We start from the raw sequence: 17373 nt of genomic DNA on the forward strand, positions 1-17373 counted from the left end.
TGACGCATTGAATGAAAGTAAACGTTGATTGACCAAGTTGAACGTTTCAACTTGCCAAAATAATGTCTCCAAGGTGGACGATGTCTTTGTCCCTCAACACTGGTCCGGACACATGGAAAGTGTTTTTAATATCAAAATAAAAAGACCAGAAAACTTGAGATCAATCTCCAACAAGCAGCTTCTACACCATCTACATGTAACACAAGCTAATGCTACAGCATGCTAAGCGACCCAGTCTACACGGGCGTGATATGTAAGTGGGGGAAAGTGTGCATTTTAAGTGTGGGGGGGCGGGGGGGGGTTCCAGTGTGTCTGTGTGAAATGAATACAAGCAGTTCATGCATGCGCCGCGTGGTGAATGTATGTGAGTGTGTGTGTCGCACCTCCCACGGAGGAGGAGCCACCAGTAGGACTCCGCCCCTCCTGTTCAGCTGCACCTGTGCCACCCAAACAGATGCGGAGAGGAAATGGGCGAATGCGTCAAACCATACGGACTAAGCTAACGCGAGAGGATGTCAGGCGATACGTCACAGGACTAGAACAGCAGCAGCACGGAACAACAAAGCATCAAAGAAATGAAAGAAATGCAACGCTATTAGCACGACACTCAGGTAACCAGGGCACGCCAGCATCTTTCATACATGTTCTGTCCATCTCTGGCTTGTTTGTCAGTTTCATAAATTTATGTTGTAGTTTAATTTTTTCTGCTTTACTTTTTAATGCGTTCTCTTAATTTTTTTGAATCTTCCAGAAGAACAGCTGAGATGACGAGAATCCCAATCCTCATTGGCTATCGCGGGCGAGGGAGGCGGGACAAGTCGTCTTTCTCTTATCTAAACTGCATAGATTTGACCCCGCCTCCTCCCAGCTCATTTGAACCCGCCCCCTTTTCTTCCCACGTTCACCTGTCAGTCAATCGTCACGTGTTCAAATCAAATTCAGCAGGAAACCAGAGGCCCTCCCTCCCTCTGCTCTTTGGTTGGATAGATGTGACACCCCCCCCCCCCCCCCCCCCCCCACCACACACACACACACACACACACACAAACACACACATTGTGTTTCCTCAACCAATCGGCTGGCTGTGTTGCACAGCTCAGGTGTCGCGGTTATAAAAGCCGTGTGGCAGGTCGGGCTTTGCCAGTCTACGCTAATTTAACAGGCCGACGGAGGCGAGTGACAGCAGTAAGTGACCAATGAGAGGCGGTCTAAAGAGGCGGCCCCTCCCTCCCAAAGCTGGTTCTACTGCAGTGCATTCCGGGACGTTCTCACGGAGCCCGACAGGAGGCGGGTGGGATGGCGCGCTCGCCGAGCACGTTAGGACCCCCCCACCCGTAGGACCCCCTCACCCGTAGGACCCCCTCACCCGGCCGCCGTCAGTGACTCACGAAAAAAAACAAAGAAATTGTTACAAAAATAAGAAAATAAAGGCAAAACAAACCAGTAAATGTCATATTATAGGTCATCATTTTTTACAGGTAGCGAACGCATTGTTGCTTCATATGTTCAATACATTTACATCTGTAATAAATAGGTTTATTTGTACCTTCTTTTGTATACGTTATGTATTTAGGTCAGCTATAATATGATGGCGTCTTTATTGTTTTTTTTTGTCTTTGTCTTTTGAACCCCACCCGACCCCGTGGCGTCTCCTATCTGTGATTGGGCTCCTAGCTCCTAGCTGATTGGTTATCTGTCTTGCATGTGTTTCAAGTTTCTGGCGGTCGGACGGTCGGTCGGTGTCGGTCTTCATGGTGGCGGGGGAGGGGAGGGGGGGGGCGGAGCATCTTAAAAGCCCAGCGTGCCGCCAATGGTTGAGGCCAGGACCACGCCCAGGATGACGCAGCAGATGATGATCATGATCTTCTTCTGCAGGGAGACAGGAGACACAGGGTTGGTGGACTACAGGTCTGAGTCTGAGACTCGGGACTCGGGACTTGGGACTTGGGACTCGGTACCTTGCGGGCTTGGCTCTGGTATTTCACGGCCTTCTTGGTGTCGGACACGGCTCTCTCCACGTAGTCGACGGAGTGCTCCACGTTGTACTCAATTCTGTCAATCATCTCTCCCTGAAACACACACAAACACACACACAGTGGTTTAGCCTTAAAAGCGACGCCGTGCCCCTGGCCGCCGTCGCGCCACTTACCTGGCTCTCCACCAGCATCGCCATGTCCACGAACATGTCATGCAGCTCACGGATGCTGTTTTCCAGCTTGATGATCTCGGTGTGCCGGGTCTCGATCTCATTCAGAGCCTGCTTGGTCATCTGAGAGTCCATTTTGATCTGCAGGAGAGGACGTCTTTTAACACAAACATTATTTTACTCTGATTGTTTTAAAGGAAAAAGCATCTAGAACTAATAAATATAATGAATATATAGGAAAATACAAAGTATAATAGATATAGACATTATTAAAACTTTATGTCAGGTGCTTGTTATACTCACCAATGTGTTGCTCAACACAAACCGTTTTTATTCACCGTTTATTTCCAATTGTTCTTTGCTGTTTCCTCCATTTAAATATTTAAATAGTCGAGTAGAACAACATTAAACTGCTCTCTGTGTAAGATGGTAAATGGTAAACAGATTGTACTTGTATAGATCTTTTCTAGTCTTCTGACCACTCAAAGCTCTTTAACTCTGTAACTCTGTTCATCTGGTCACATGACATCTATTCATCTGTCCATCGGGGAGAGGGATCCTCCTCTGTTGCTCTCCTGATGGTTTCTTCCCTTTTTTTACCCTGAAAGGTTATTTTCTATTATTTGGGGAGTTTTTCCTGATCCGATGTGAGGTCAAAGGTCAGGGATGTCGTATGTGTACAGATTGTAAAGCCCTCTGAGGGAAGTTTGTGATTTTGGGCTACACAAAATAAACTGAATTGAATACACTGATGGGAGGAGCTAAGGTTCCACCTGCTCATCAGGAGTAACTAACATTCTCACAGAACAGCTACGGGAGACATTTTGGGGTTAAGTGTCTCAACCAAGGACACATTGACATGGGCTAGCGGAGCCGGGGATCGAAACACCGATCCTCTGATTGAAGGATGACCCACTCTCCACAGTCGCCACTTGGTGATGACCTTTGAGCTCCGGTTCCTTCTGTTGTCTGGATTACTTACCTGCTCCCTGAGTGACTTAACGCCAGCTGTAAACCGTGTTTCTGACCTCCACTGGTTGGGACTCTGACATCACAGGTGGGTGTGGTTTCAACCAGAGGAGCTCAGAGTCAAATGTTTAGATTTTCAGCTTGGTGTTAAATTACAGAGTTACGTTACATGCTCAGCTTGGCCAGAGGCAGAGGTGCATGCACTTATTTGAGCTTTTACTTTGAAAGAGTGCATGATAGTTGTGAAGCGAATCTGTCAAAATAAGAGCTCCCCAGTGCATCCTCCTATTGTTACATGCCATGTGACAACTGCCGTGTTCACTTGATGTCTCAACGCACCTCGTGGCGATTCTGCATCCCAGGTAGTCAATGATAATCATAAAGGGAAGCAGAATGGCTCAGGTAAAAATGAGGCTCAGGTGCGATGCTTACATCATCTGTGAAGATGGCCAGCTTGCCACTCTCCAACATGTCCTCTAGTTCTTCATTGGTGGTAGTTCTCCCAGCTGCAGACAGAACACAGAGAAAGAACCTTTAGAGCTGACGACTCTGTGTGTCACGTGGTACGTCAGTGGTACGTCAGGTGTCACGCGGTTTGTCAGGAGTCACGCGGTTTGTCAGGAGTCACGTGGTACATCAAGAGTCACGTAGTATGTCAGGAGTCACGCGTTACGTCAGGAGTCACGTAGTACGTCAGGAGTCACGTAGTATGTCAGGAGTCACGCGGTACGTCAGGAGTCACGCGGTACGTCAGGAGTCACGCGGTACGTCAGGAGTCACCTAATACGTCAGGTGTCATGCGGTACGTCAGGTGTCACACGGTACGTCAGGAGTCACGTGGTATGTCAGGAGTCACGTAGTATGTCAGGAGTCACGCGGTACGTCAGGAGTCACCTAATACGTCAGGTGTCACGAGGTACGTCAGGAGTCACGTAGTATGTCAGGTGTCACGTGGTACGTCAGGAGTCACCTAATACGTCAGGTGTCACGCGGTACGTCAGGAGTCACGTAGTATGTCAGGAGTCACGTAGTATGTCAGGAGTCCCGTGGTATGTCAGCAGTCACGTAGTATGTCAGGAGTCACGTAGTACTTCAGGAGTCACGATGTCAGGAGTCACGTAGTACGTCAGGAGTCACGTAGTACGTCAGGAGTCACGTAGTATGTCAGGAGTCACGTGGTATGTCAGGAGTCACGTAGTACGTCAGGAGTCACGTAGTATGTCAGGAGTCACGTAGTATGTCAGGAGTCACGCGGTATGTCAGGAGTCACGTAGTATGTCAGGAGTCACGTGGTATGTCAGGAGTCACGTAGTATGTCAGGAGTCACGTAGTATGTCAGGAGTCACGCGGTATGTCAGGAGTCACGTAGTATGTCAGGAGTCACGTGGTATGTCAGGAGTCACGTAGTATGTCAGGAGTCACGATGTCAGGAGTCACGTAGTATGTCAGGAGTCACGTAGTATGTCAGGAGTCACGTAGTATGTCAGGAGTCACGTGGTACGTCAGGAGTCACGTAGTATGTCAGGTGTCACGTGGTACGTCAGGAGTCACGTAGTATGTCAGGAGTCACGCGGTACGTCAGGAGTCACGCAGTACGTCAGGAGTCACGCGGTATGTCAGGAGTCACGTGGTACGTCAGGTGTCACGTAGTATGTCAGGAGTTACGCGGTACGTCAGGAGTCACGTAGTATGTCAGGAGTTACGCGGTACGTCAGGAGTCACGTAGTATGTCAGGAGTCACGTAGTATGTCAGGAGTCACGTGGTACGTCAGGAGTCAGATAGTATGTCAGGAGTCACGTAGTATGTCAGGAGTCACGTAGTATGTCAGGAGTCACGTAGTACGTCAGGTGTCACGTGGTACGTCAGGTGTCACGTAGTTTGTCAGGAGTCACGTAGTATGTCAGGAGTCACGCAGTACGTCAGGAGTCACGTAGTATGTCAGGAGTCACGTAGTATGTCAGGAGTCACGTAGTATGTCAGGAGTCACGCAGTACGTCAGGAGTCACGTAGTATGTCAGGAGTCACGCGGTACGTCAGGAGTCACGCAGTATGTCAGGAGTCACGCGGTACGTCAGGAGTCACGCAGTACGTCAGGAGTCACGCGGTATGTCAGGAGTCACGTGGTACGTCAGGAGTCACGTGGTACGTCAGGTGTCACGTGGTACGTCAGGAGTCATGTAGTATGTCAGGAGTCACGTAGTATGTCAGGAGTCACGCGGTACGTCAGGAGTCACGTAGTATGTCAGGAGTCACGTAGAATGTCAGGTGTCACGTGGTACGTCAGGAGTCACGTAGTATGTCAGGAGTCACGCAGTACGTCAGGAGTCACGCAGTACGTCAGGAGTCACGCGGTACGTCAGGAGTCACGCAGTACGTCAGGAGTCACGCGGTACGTCAGGAGTCACGCAGTACGTCAGGAGTCACGCGGTATGTCAGGAGTCACGTAGTATGTCAGGAGTCACGTGGTACGTCAGGAGTCACGTAGTATGTCAGGAGTCACGTAGTACTTCAGGAGTCACGTAGTACGTCAGGTGTCACGTAGTATGTCAGCAGTCACGTAGTATGTCAGGAGTCACGTAGTACGTCAGGTGTCACGTAGTATGTCAGCAGTCACGTAGTACTTCAGGAGTCACGTAGTATGTCAGGAGTCACGATGTCAGGAGTCACGTGGTACGTCAGGAGTCACGTAGTATGTCAGGAGTCACGTGGTATGTCAGGAGTCACGTAGTATGTCAGGAGTCACGTAGTACTTCAGGAGTCACGTAGTACGTCAGGAGTCACGTAGTATGTCAGGAGTCACGTAGTATGTCAGGAGTCACGTGGTATGTCAGGAGTCACGATGTCAGGAGTCACGTAGTACGTCAGGAGTCACGTAGTATGTCAGGAGTCACGTGGTATGTCAGGAGTCACGTAGTATGTCAGGAGTCACGTGGTATGTCAGCAGTCACGTAGTATGTCAGGAGTCACGTAGTATGTCAGGAGTCACGATGTCAGGAGTCACGTAGTACTTCAGGAGTCACGTAGTACGTCAGGAGTCACGTAGTATGTCAGGAGTCACGTGGTATGTCAGGAGTCACGTAGTACGTCAGGAGTCACGTAGTATGTCAGGAGTCACGCGGTATGTCAGGAGTCACGTGGTACGTCAGGAGTCACGTAGTATGTCAGGAGTCACGTAGTACTTCAGGAGTCACGTAGTATGTCAGGAGTCACGTGGTACGTCAGGAGTCACGTAGTATGTCAGGAGTCACGTAGTACTTCAGGAGTCACGTAGTACGTCAGGTGTCACGTAGTATGTCAGCAGTCACGTAGTATGTCAGGAGTCACGTAGTACGTCAGGTGTCACGTAGTATGTCAGCAGTCACGTAGTACATCAGGAGTCACGTAGTATGTCAGGAGTCACGATGTCAGGAGTCACGTGGTACGTCAGGAGTCACGTAGTATGTCAGGAGTCACGTGGTATGTCAGGAGTCACGTAGTATGTCAGGAGTCACGTAGTACTTCAGGAGTCACGTAGTACGTCAGGAGTCACGTAGTATGTCAGGAGTCACGTAGTATGTCAGGAGTCACGTGGTATGTCAGGAGTCACGATGTCAGGAGTCACGTAGTACGTCAGGAGTCACGTAGTATGTCAGGAGTCACGTGGTATGTCAGGAGTCACGTAGTATGTCAGGAGTCACGTGGTATGTCAGCAGTCACGTAGTATGTCAGGAGTCACGTAGTATGTCAGGAGTCACGATGTCAGGAGTCACGTAGTACTTCAGGAGTCACGTAGTACGTCAGGAGTCACGTAGTATGTCAGGAGTCACGTGGTATGTCAGGAGTCACGTAGTACGTCAGGAGTCACGTAGTATGTCAGGAGTCACGCGGTATGTCAGGAGTCACGTAGTACGTCAGGAGTCACGTAGTATGTCAGGAGTCACGTGGTATGTCAGGAGTCACGTAGTATGTCAGGAGTCACGTGGTATGTCAGCAGTCACGTAGTATGTCAGGAGTCACGTAGTATGTCAGGAGTCACGATGTCAGGAGTCACGTAGTACTTCAGGAGTCACGTAGTACGTCAGGAGTCACGTAGTATGTCAGGAGTCACGTGGTATGTCAGGAGTCACGTAGTACGTCAGGAGTCACGTAGTATGTCAGGAGTCACGCGGTATGTCAGGAGTCACGTAGTATGTCAGGAGTCACGCGGTATGTCAGGAGTCACGTAGTATGTCAGGAGTCACGTGGTATGTCAGGAGTCACGTAGTATGTCAGGAGTCACGATGTCAGGAGTCACGTAGTATGTCAGGAGTCACGTAGTATGTCAGGAGTCACGTAGTATGTCAGGAGTCACGTGGTACGTCAGGAGTCACGTAGTATGTCAGGAGTCACGTAGTATGTCAGGAGTCACGTGGTATGTCAGGAGTCACGTAGTATGTCAGGAGTCACGTGGTATGTCAGGAGTCACGTAGTATGTCAGGAGTCACGATGTCAGGAGTCACGTAGTATGTCAGGAGTCACGATGTCAGGAGTCACGTAGTATGTCAGGAGTCACGTAGTATGTCAGGTGTATGTACTGTGTGTACTCTATGTACTGCGTGTACTCTATGTACTCTGTGTACTCTATGTACTGTGTGTACTATATGTACTGTGTGTACTCTATCTACTGCCTGTACTCTATGTAATGTGTGTACTCTGTACTGTGTGTACTATATGTACTGTGTGTACTATATGGACTGTGTTTACTCTATCTACTGTGTGTACTCTATCTACTGTTTGTACTCTATCTACTGTGTGTACTATATGTACTGTGTGTACTTTATCTACTGTGTGTATTGTGACTACTGTGTGTACTATATCTACTGTGTGTATTGTGAGTACTGTGTGTAGTAGTACTCACTGATCTCCAGCTGTCTCTGGATGCGGTCCTTGCAGCGGTCGCGGTACTTAGACTGCGTGGTGTTGTACTCAGTCATCACCTCCACAAACTTACGGGACAGCGTCGAGTGCTGAGACCAGGAGAGAGAGAGAGAGAGAGAGAGAGAGTTATCCAGCTAATAATATCAAATATTTCACTGTATTGAAGGAGACATATGAAGTAGCAGAGCATGGAAACACTAAAGTACCTCAAAACTTTACTTAGTTACAGTCAAATGATAACATATATATATATATATATATATATATATATATATAGTTATCATGTTTGTTATATTGTTATATTGTCATATATATTATTATATATATTTGTGTATATTGAACAGTGTGCAGTTCTCCTCTCTTCCAGCAGGGAGCAGACTGACGAGGAGTCAGCAGCCAATGACGGAGCAGCATACTGCAGGGTCACTGCTGCAGAGCGCTCTGCACATGCTCAGTAGGACTCATTCATTCATTCTGGACAATCTTAAAAACAAAGAAAACAAAGTTCCTCCTCAGATGTATTCAGTAACAAAGAAAACAACTTAAACATATCAGTAAAGATTTAAAATCCAGTTGAGAAAAACTTTATTTTAATGAAACGCAGCGCATTAACTTTTCGACACATGATGGACACCTGGACACCTGAGGGACACCTGAGGGATACCTGAGGGACACCTGATGGACACCTGAGGGACACCTGAGGGAAACCTGATGGACACCTGATGGACACCTGAGGGACACCTGAGGGACACCTAATGAACACCTAATGAACACCTCAGGGACACCCAATGGACACCTAATGAACACCTGAGGGACACCCAATGGACACCTAATGAACACCTCAGGGACACCCAATGAACACCTGAGGGACACCTGATGGATACCTGAGGGACACCTAATGAACACCTGAGGGACACCTAATGAACACCTGAGGGACACCCAATGGACACCTGAGGGACACCTAATGAACACCTGAGGGACACCTGATGGACACCTGATGGATACCTGAGGGACACCTGAGGGACACCTGATGGACACCTGATGGACACCTGAGGGACACCTGGTGGACACCTGAACACCTGAGGGACATCTGATGGACATCTGAACACATGAAGGACACCCGATGGACACCTGATGAACACCTGAGGGACACCCACTGGACACCTGAACACCTGAGGGACACCTTGTGGACACCTGAACACCTGATGGACACCTGAGGGACATCTGATGGACATCTGAACACATGAAGGACACCCAATGGACACCTGAGGGACACCTAATGAACACCTGAGGGACACCCAATGAACACCTGAGGGACACCTGATGGATACCTGAGGGACACCTAATGAACACCTGAGGGACACCTGATGGACACCTGATGGATACCTGATGGACACCTGAGGGACACCTAATGAACACCTGAGGGACACCTGAGGGACACCTAATGAACACCTGAGGGACACCTGATGGATACCTGAGGGACACCTGATGGACACCTGAGGGACACCTGAGGGACACCTGATGGATACCTGAGGGACATCTGAGGGACACCTGATGGACACCTGATGGATACCTGATGGACACCTGAGGGACACCTAATGAACACCTGAGGGACACCCAATGGACACCTGAACACCTGATGGACACCTGAGGGACATCTGATGGACATCTGAACACATGAAGGACACCCGATGGACACCTGATGGACACCTGATGAACACCTGAGGGACACCCACTGGACACCTGAACACCCGAAGGACACCTGAGGGACACCTGAACACCCGAAGGACACCTGAGGGACACCTGAACACCTGATGGACACCTGAGGGATACCTGAAGGACACCTGCATAACTAATGGTCACCTGAGGGACACCTGATGGACACCTGAGGGATACCTTAAGGACACCTGAATACCTGATGGACCCCTGAGGGACATTTGATGGACACCTGAGGGATACCTGAGGGACACCTGATGGATACCTGATGGACACCTGAGGGACACCTGAGGGATACCTGAGGGACACCTGATGGATACCTGAGGGACACCTGATGGATACCTGATGGATACCTGAGGGACACCTGATGGATACCTGAGGGACACCTGATGGACACCTGAGGGACACCTGATGGATACCTGATGGACACCTGAGGGATACCTGAGGGACACCTGATGGATACCTGATGGATACCTGAGGGATACCTGATGGACACCTGAGGGACACCTGATGGACACCTGATGGACACCTGATGGACACCTGAGGGATACCTGATGGATACCTGATGGATACCTGAGGGACACCTGATGGATACCTGAGGGACACCTGATGGATACCTGTGGATACCTGATGGACACCTGATGGATACCTGATGGACACCTGAGGGATACCTGATGGACACCTGAGGGATACATGAGGGACACCTGATGGACACCTGATGGATACCTGATGGATACCTGAGGGATACCTGATGGACACCTGATGGATACCTGAGGGATACCTGATGGACACCTGAGGGATACCTGAGGGACACCTGATGGACACCTGAGGGACACCTGATGGATACCTGATGGATACCTGAGGGACACCTGAGGGATACCTGATGGATACCTGATGGACACCTGATGGACACCTGATGGATACCTGATGGACACCTGAGGGATACCTGAGGGATACCTGATGGACACCTGATGGACACCTGATGGATACCTGATGGATACCTGAGGGATACCTGATGGACACCTGATGGATACCTGAGGGACACCTGATGGACACCTGAGGGATACCTGAGGGACACCTGATGGACACCTGAGGGACACCTGATGGATACCTGATGGATACCTGAGGGACACCTGAGGGATACCTGATGGATACCTGATGGATACCTGATGGACACCTGATGGACACCTGATGGATACCTGATGGACACCTGAGGGATACCTGAGGGATACCTGATGGACACCTGATGGACACCTGAGGGATACCTGAGGGACACCTGATGGACACCTGATGGATACCTGATGGACACATGATGGACACCTGATGGACACCTGAGGGATACCTGATGGATACCTGATGGACACCTGAGGGATACCTGAGGGATACCTGATGGACACCTGATGGACACCTGAGGGACACCTGATGGACACCTGATGGACACCTGAGGGATACCTGAGGGACACCTGATGGATACCTGAGGGACACCTGATGGATACCTGATGGACACCTGATGGATACCTGATGGACACCTGAGGGATACCTGATGGATACCTGATGGACACCTGAGGGATACCTGATGGATACCTGATGGACACCTGAGGGACACCTGATGGATACCTGATGGACACCTGAGGGATACCTGATGGATACCTGATGGACACCTGAGGGATACCTGATGGACACCTGAGGGATACCTGATGGATACCTGATGGACACCTGAGGGATACCTGATGGACACCTGAGGGATACCTGATGGATACCTGAGGGACACCTGATGGATACCTGAGGGATACCTGATGGATACCTGATGGACACCTGAGGGATACCTGATGGATACCTGAGGGATACCTGATGGATACCTGAGGGATACCTGATGGACACCTGAGGGATACCTGATGGATACCTGAGGGATACCTGATGGATACCTGATGGACACCTGAGGGATACCTAATGGATACCTGATGGATACCTGATGGATACCTGATGGACACCTGATGGATACCTGATGGACACCTGAGGGATACCTGAGGGATACCTGATGGACACCTGATGGACACCTGAGGGACACCTGATGGACACCTGATGGATACCTGATGTACCTGAGGGATACCTGATGGACACCTGATGGATACCTGAGGGATACCTGATGGACACCTGAGGGATACCTGAGGGACACCTGATGGACACCTGAGGGACACCTGATGGACACCTGATGGATACCTGAGGGACACCTGATGGATACCTGATGGACACCTGAGGGATACCTGATGGACACCTGAGGGATACCTGAGGGATACCTGATGGACACCTGATGGACACCTGAGGGATACCTGAGGGACACCTGATGGACACCTGATGGATACCTGATGGACACATGATGGACACCTGATGGACACCTGAGGGATACCTGATGGATACCTGATGGACACCTGGTCTCACCTGTGTCTTGCGGATCCTGAGGTCTGCTGATGATCTGTTGAGACCCTCCTCCTGCTCGATGCTCTGCTCGATTGCTGTAGGAAAACACACACACACACACTTTATTTGTATTCCTGGTGTTTATTTTTCCCAAATTGACTTTTATAATAATAATAAACATTTATTTATGTGTGTGCATGTGTGTGTGTGCTACCTTTTAATTTTGAGCGCACTTTATTGGCGGTCTTCTTGATGTCGGCTGTGAGGTCCTCCAGCTCCTGTTTGGTCTCTGCAGAGACACAAAGAGACGAGATCAGCATCACGTGATTATGGATTATGGATCAGATCAGCTGACCTATGGGATGGGATATATTTAATATATATATATTTAATATAATGTAAAGAGGTGAATTCCTTAGGCTAGCTGTGTCCATCAACTTCCATTCTTTATGCTAAGCTAAGCTAACGGTGCTGAACACAGACATGAGATCAGGGTTCATCTGAACATGTGATGGGAAGAGGAAGAAGAGGAGGAAGGAGAAGAAGAGAAGAGGAGGAGGAAGAAGAAGAAGAGGAAAAGGAAGAGGAGGAAAAAGAAAAAGAGGAGGAAGAAGAGGAAGAAGAAGAAAAGGAAGAAGAGGTAGAAGAAGAGGAAGAAGAAAAAGAGGAAGAAGAGGAAGAAGAAGAAGAACAGGTGGAAGAAGAGGAAGAAGAAGAAGAGGAAGAAGAAAGTTGTTATTTGATGTTTGTGTAGAAACAGTAATGTCAGCCATGTTGGAGGAAAGATGTGTGTGTGTGTGTGTGTGTGTGTGTGTGTGTGTAGAAACAGCAACCTCGTATCCCCTCTTTGTTTCTGTTCCTTAGCATCACATGCTAAAGCTGCTAACTCTGATTTAATTCACGGTCTTCTCTCGTGTAGATGATTGACACCTGCGACGGCCAATGAGAGCCTACCTGTTTCTCTTTATTATTGGATCTATTTCCATCATCTCATTAATATATAAACACATCTTATTTAATATGCTTTAATATTTACATTTCATCACTTTTACTTTGTGTCCCAGATATAAAGATGATTCATGCCTCCTTCCTTTTTATGTCTTCACACAAGAGATCAAAAGAAGAGGATGAAGAGGATGAAGATGGAGACTCACCTCCTCATCTCCTCTGAGGTTAACTGGACTTCATGCACTTTAAATACTTCAACCAGAAGAAGACGAGAGACGTCACAGGAAGCATGCAGGGGAGGAGGAGGAAGAGCAGGAGGAGGAGGAGGAAGAGGAGGAGGAGGAAGAGCAGGAGGAGGAGTAGAAGGAAGAGCAGGAGAGGGAGGAGGAGGAAGAGCAGGAGGAGGAGGAAGAGCAGGAGGAGGAGAAGGAGGAGAATGAGGAGGAAGAGCAGGAGGAGGAGGAGGAGGAAGAGCAGGAGGAGGAAGAGGAGGAGGAGGAAGAGCAGGAGGAGGAGGAAGAGGAGGGGGATGAGGAGGAAGAGGGGGAGGAGGAGGAGGAGGGGGAGGAAGAGGAGGGGGAGCAGGAGGAAGAGGGGGACGAGGAGGAGGAAGAGGAGGGGGAGGAGGAGGAGGAGAAAGAAGAGGAGGAGGAGTGGGAGGGAGGAGGAAGAGGAGGGGGAGCCGGAAGAAGAGGGGAAGGAGGAGGAAGAGCAGGAGGAAGAGGAAGGGGAGGAGGATGAAAAGCAGGAGGAGGAAAAGGAGGAGGAGTAGGAGGGGAAGGGAAGAGAGGGAGGAGGAAGACGAGGAAGAGGAGGTAGAGGAGGAGGAGGAAGAAGAGGAGGAGTAGGAGGGAAAGGAGAAGGAAGAAGAGGAGGAGGGGGATGAGGAAGAGGAGGGGAGGAGGAAGAGAGGGAGGAGGAAGACGAGGAAGAGGGGGAGCCAGAGGAAGAAGAGGGGGAGGAGGAAGAAGAGGAGGAGGAGGAGGAGGGGTAGGGAAGAGAGGGAGGAGGAAGACGAGGAAGAGGAGGGGGAGCAGGAGGAAGAAGAGGGGAGGAGGAGTGTAAGAAGGAAAGAGGAAGAAGGAGAAGAAGGGAGGATCTAAAGAAAGAGAATAGGTGAAGAAGGAAACAGAAACATGACAGAATGGAAAAGAAAAACAGAACATCATCATTTTCATGCAAAACAGAAAACATGAAACATGCCGACGACATGAAGGAGGTGTTTCAGACAGGAAGTTAAGCCTCATCACAGGAAACCTGCTACTCCTCCTCCTCTTCCTCGTCTTCCTCCTCCCTTTCTTCCCTCTCTTCCCTCCCCCTCCTCCTGCTCTTCCTCCTCCTCCTCTTCCTCCTCCTCCTCCTGCTCTTCCTCCTCCTCCTCCTGCTCTTCCTCCTCCTGCTTGTCGTCCTCCAACAGAAATTCACTGTGTTTCAAGCCTCTGTGTGTTTATGTGTGCGCTCTAGAATAGAAGTTTATGCTTCATGTGTTAAAGCTGCATTCTCTCTCCTGACCACCAGGGGGCGACTCCTCTGGTTGTATAGAAGTCTATTCTTCATGTGTTAAAGCTGCATTCTTTCTCCTGACCACCAGGGGGCGACTCCTCTGGTTGTATAGAAGTCTATGCTTCATGTGTTAAAGCTGCATTCTCTCTCCTGACCACCAGGGGGCGACTCCTCTGGTTGTATAGAAGTCTATGCTTCATGTGTTGAAGCTGCATTCTCTCTCCTGACCACCAGGGGGCGACTCCTCTGGTTGTATAGAAGTCTGTGCTTCATGTGTTAAAGCTGCATTATCTCTCCTGACCACCAGGGGGCGACTCCTCTGGTTGTATAGAAGTCTGTGCTTCATGTGTTAAAGCTGCATTCTCTCTACTGACCACCAGGGGGCGACTCCTCTGGTTGTATAGAAGTCTATGCTTCATGTGTTAAAGCTGCATTCTCTCTCCTGACCACCAGGGGGCGACTCCTCTGGTTGTATAGAAGTCTATGCTTCATGTGTTAAAGCTGCATTCTCTCTCCTGACCACCAGGGGGCGACTCCTCTGGTTGTATAGAAGTCTATGTTTCATGTGTTAAAGCTGCATTCTCTCTCCTGACCACCAGGGGGCGACTCCTCTGGTTGTATAGAAGTCTATGCTTCATGTGTTGAAGCTGCATTCTCTCTCCTGACCACCAGGGGTCGACTCCTCTGGTTGTATAGAAGTCTATGCTTCATGTGTTAAAGCTGCATTCTCTCTCCTGACCACCAGGGGGCGACTCCTCTGGTTGTAGAGAAGTCTATGCTTCATGTGTTAAAGCTGCATTCTCTCTCCTGACCTCCAGGGGGCGACTCCTCTGGTTGTATAGAAGTCTATGCTTCATGTGTTAAAGCTGCATTCTCTCTCCTGACCTCCAGGGGGCGACTCCTCTGGTTGTATAGAAGTCTATGCTTCATGTGTTAAAGCTGCATTCTCTCTCCTGACCACCAGGGGGCGACTCCTCTGGTTGTATAGAAGTCCATTCTTCAAAACGTCCACAAATTAACGAGAGTTTATAACAAGTTATTGAACAATGTGATGGCACTCTAAATCACGTCTCCCTCCGCATCACCATCATTATCATCATCATCATTATCATCATCATCACCATCATCATCATCATCACCATCATCATCATCATCATCACCATCATCATCATCACCATCATCACCATCATCATCACCATCATCATCATCACCATCATCATCATCATCATCATCATCACCATCACCATCATCATCATCATCACCATCACCATCATCATCATCATCACCATCATCATCATCATCACCATCACCATCACCATCATCATCACCATCATCATCGTCATCACCATCATCATCATCATCACCATCATCATCATCATCACCATCATCATCGTCTTACTTTCGTCAGGGTTCGGGGCGGCCAGGATGGCGCTGTGCTGCTTCTTTACCTGCTCAACATCCTCCGACAGCTTTTCTATACAGCCTCTGATCTCCTCCACCTGGACACACACACACACACACACACACACACACACACACACACACACAGGTATCACTTAACAAAGCACATTTCTACAAAGTGAATATTTTGTAATACATCTTGGTTTGAGTGTCAACTACTTTTACCTGGTTTTGTAGGACGTGTAGTTTGTGTGGATTTGTGTAGTTTTGTGGGGTTTTGTGTAGATTTATGTGGTTTTCTGTAGTTTCGTGTGGTGTTGTGTAGTTTTGTGTGGTTTTGTCTAGTTTTGTGTGCTGTTGTGTAGTTGTGTGTGGTTTTGTGTAGTTTTGTGTGGTTTTGTGTAGTTCATCTGGTTTTATGTGGTTTCGTGTAGTTTTGTCTAGTTTCGTGTAGCTTTATGTGGTTTTGTGTAGTTTCATCTGGTTTTGTGTAGTTTTGTGTGGTGTTGTGTAGTTGTGTGTGGTTTTGTGTAGTTCACCTGGTTTTGTGTGGTGTTGTGTAGTTTTGTGTAGCTTCGTGTGGTTTTGTGTAGTTTTGTGTGGTTTAGTGTAGTTTTGTGTAGTTTGGTGTGGTTGTGTGTAGTTTGGTGTGGTTTTGTGTAGTTTAGTGTTGTTTGGTGTGGTTTTGTGTAGTTTGGTGTGGTTTTGTGTAGTTTAGTGTGGTTTTGTGTAGTTTTGTGTGGTTTAGTGTAGTTTTGTGTAGTTTGGTGTGGTTTGGTGTAGTTTGGTGTGGTTTCGTGTCTCACCTGTTCGAAGAACTCGTCCATGAAGTGGTCCCGGTCCACCTGCACCACCTCCTCATCGTCATCACTGTCCTTAGCCTGCAGACAGACGGGAGACACATGATGTCATAAAACCTTTACTGGTTTTACTGGTTTCCTGTATACAGAGAGTTTATTCTGCTAAAGAGACTACCAAGAAGCAGACAGACGGATGGAGAGACAGGCTGGCTGTATAGAAAGCAGTGAGACAGGTGAAGAGACAGACATCTCATCTCCAATCAAAATTAGCCTGCACCACAACAGAAACAACAACAACATTTCAAAGTTCACGTTTCCCTGAAACACTGAAGTTCTTCATCTTCATCATGTGACCTTTAGAGTGATGAAGATGACGATGATGAACATCATTCCTCTCTTTCAGGCATTGTGTCCCTCTGTGTACACAAACTCGGGGCAGATTAAATGTTTTGAGTGTGAACTCATTGGTGGGGTCTCATAGGTGGGGTCCAATTGGTGGGGTCTCATTGGTGGGGTCTAATTGCTGGGGTCCAATTGGTGGGGTCTCATTGGTGGGGTCCAATTGGTGGGGTCTC

General features: G+C 48.8%; 1 protein-coding gene across 1 annotated transcript in view; it reads right to left on the reverse strand.

Annotated features, from left to right (window-relative positions):
• Positions 1-1788: 1788 nt before the first annotated feature.
• stx1b (syntaxin 1B) overlaps positions 1789-17373 on the reverse strand; it is a 39924-nt gene continuing 24339 nt past the window's right edge. Inside the window, exons 2-10 of the mRNA XM_034538897.1 lie at positions 16805-16879; positions 15997-16096; positions 12361-12435; positions 12168-12241; positions 7993-8101; positions 3548-3621; positions 2150-2287; positions 1959-2069; positions 1789-1869 (exon numbers count right to left, since the gene is read on the reverse strand). Of these exons, the coding sequence (XP_034394788.1) occupies positions 1789-1869; positions 1959-2069; positions 2150-2287; positions 3548-3621; positions 7993-8101; positions 12168-12241; positions 12361-12435; positions 15997-16096; positions 16805-16879 (837 nt within the window). The remainder of the gene's footprint in view (positions 1870-1958; positions 2070-2149; positions 2288-3547; positions 3622-7992; positions 8102-12167; positions 12242-12360; positions 12436-15996; positions 16097-16804; positions 16880-17373) is intronic.

The sequence above is a fragment of the Cyclopterus lumpus genome, chromosome 8 (assembly GCF_009769545.1).
Source record: "Cyclopterus lumpus isolate fCycLum1 chromosome 8, fCycLum1.pri, whole genome shotgun sequence".
Classification (NCBI taxonomy): Eukaryota; Metazoa; Chordata; class Actinopteri; order Perciformes; family Cyclopteridae; genus Cyclopterus; species Cyclopterus lumpus.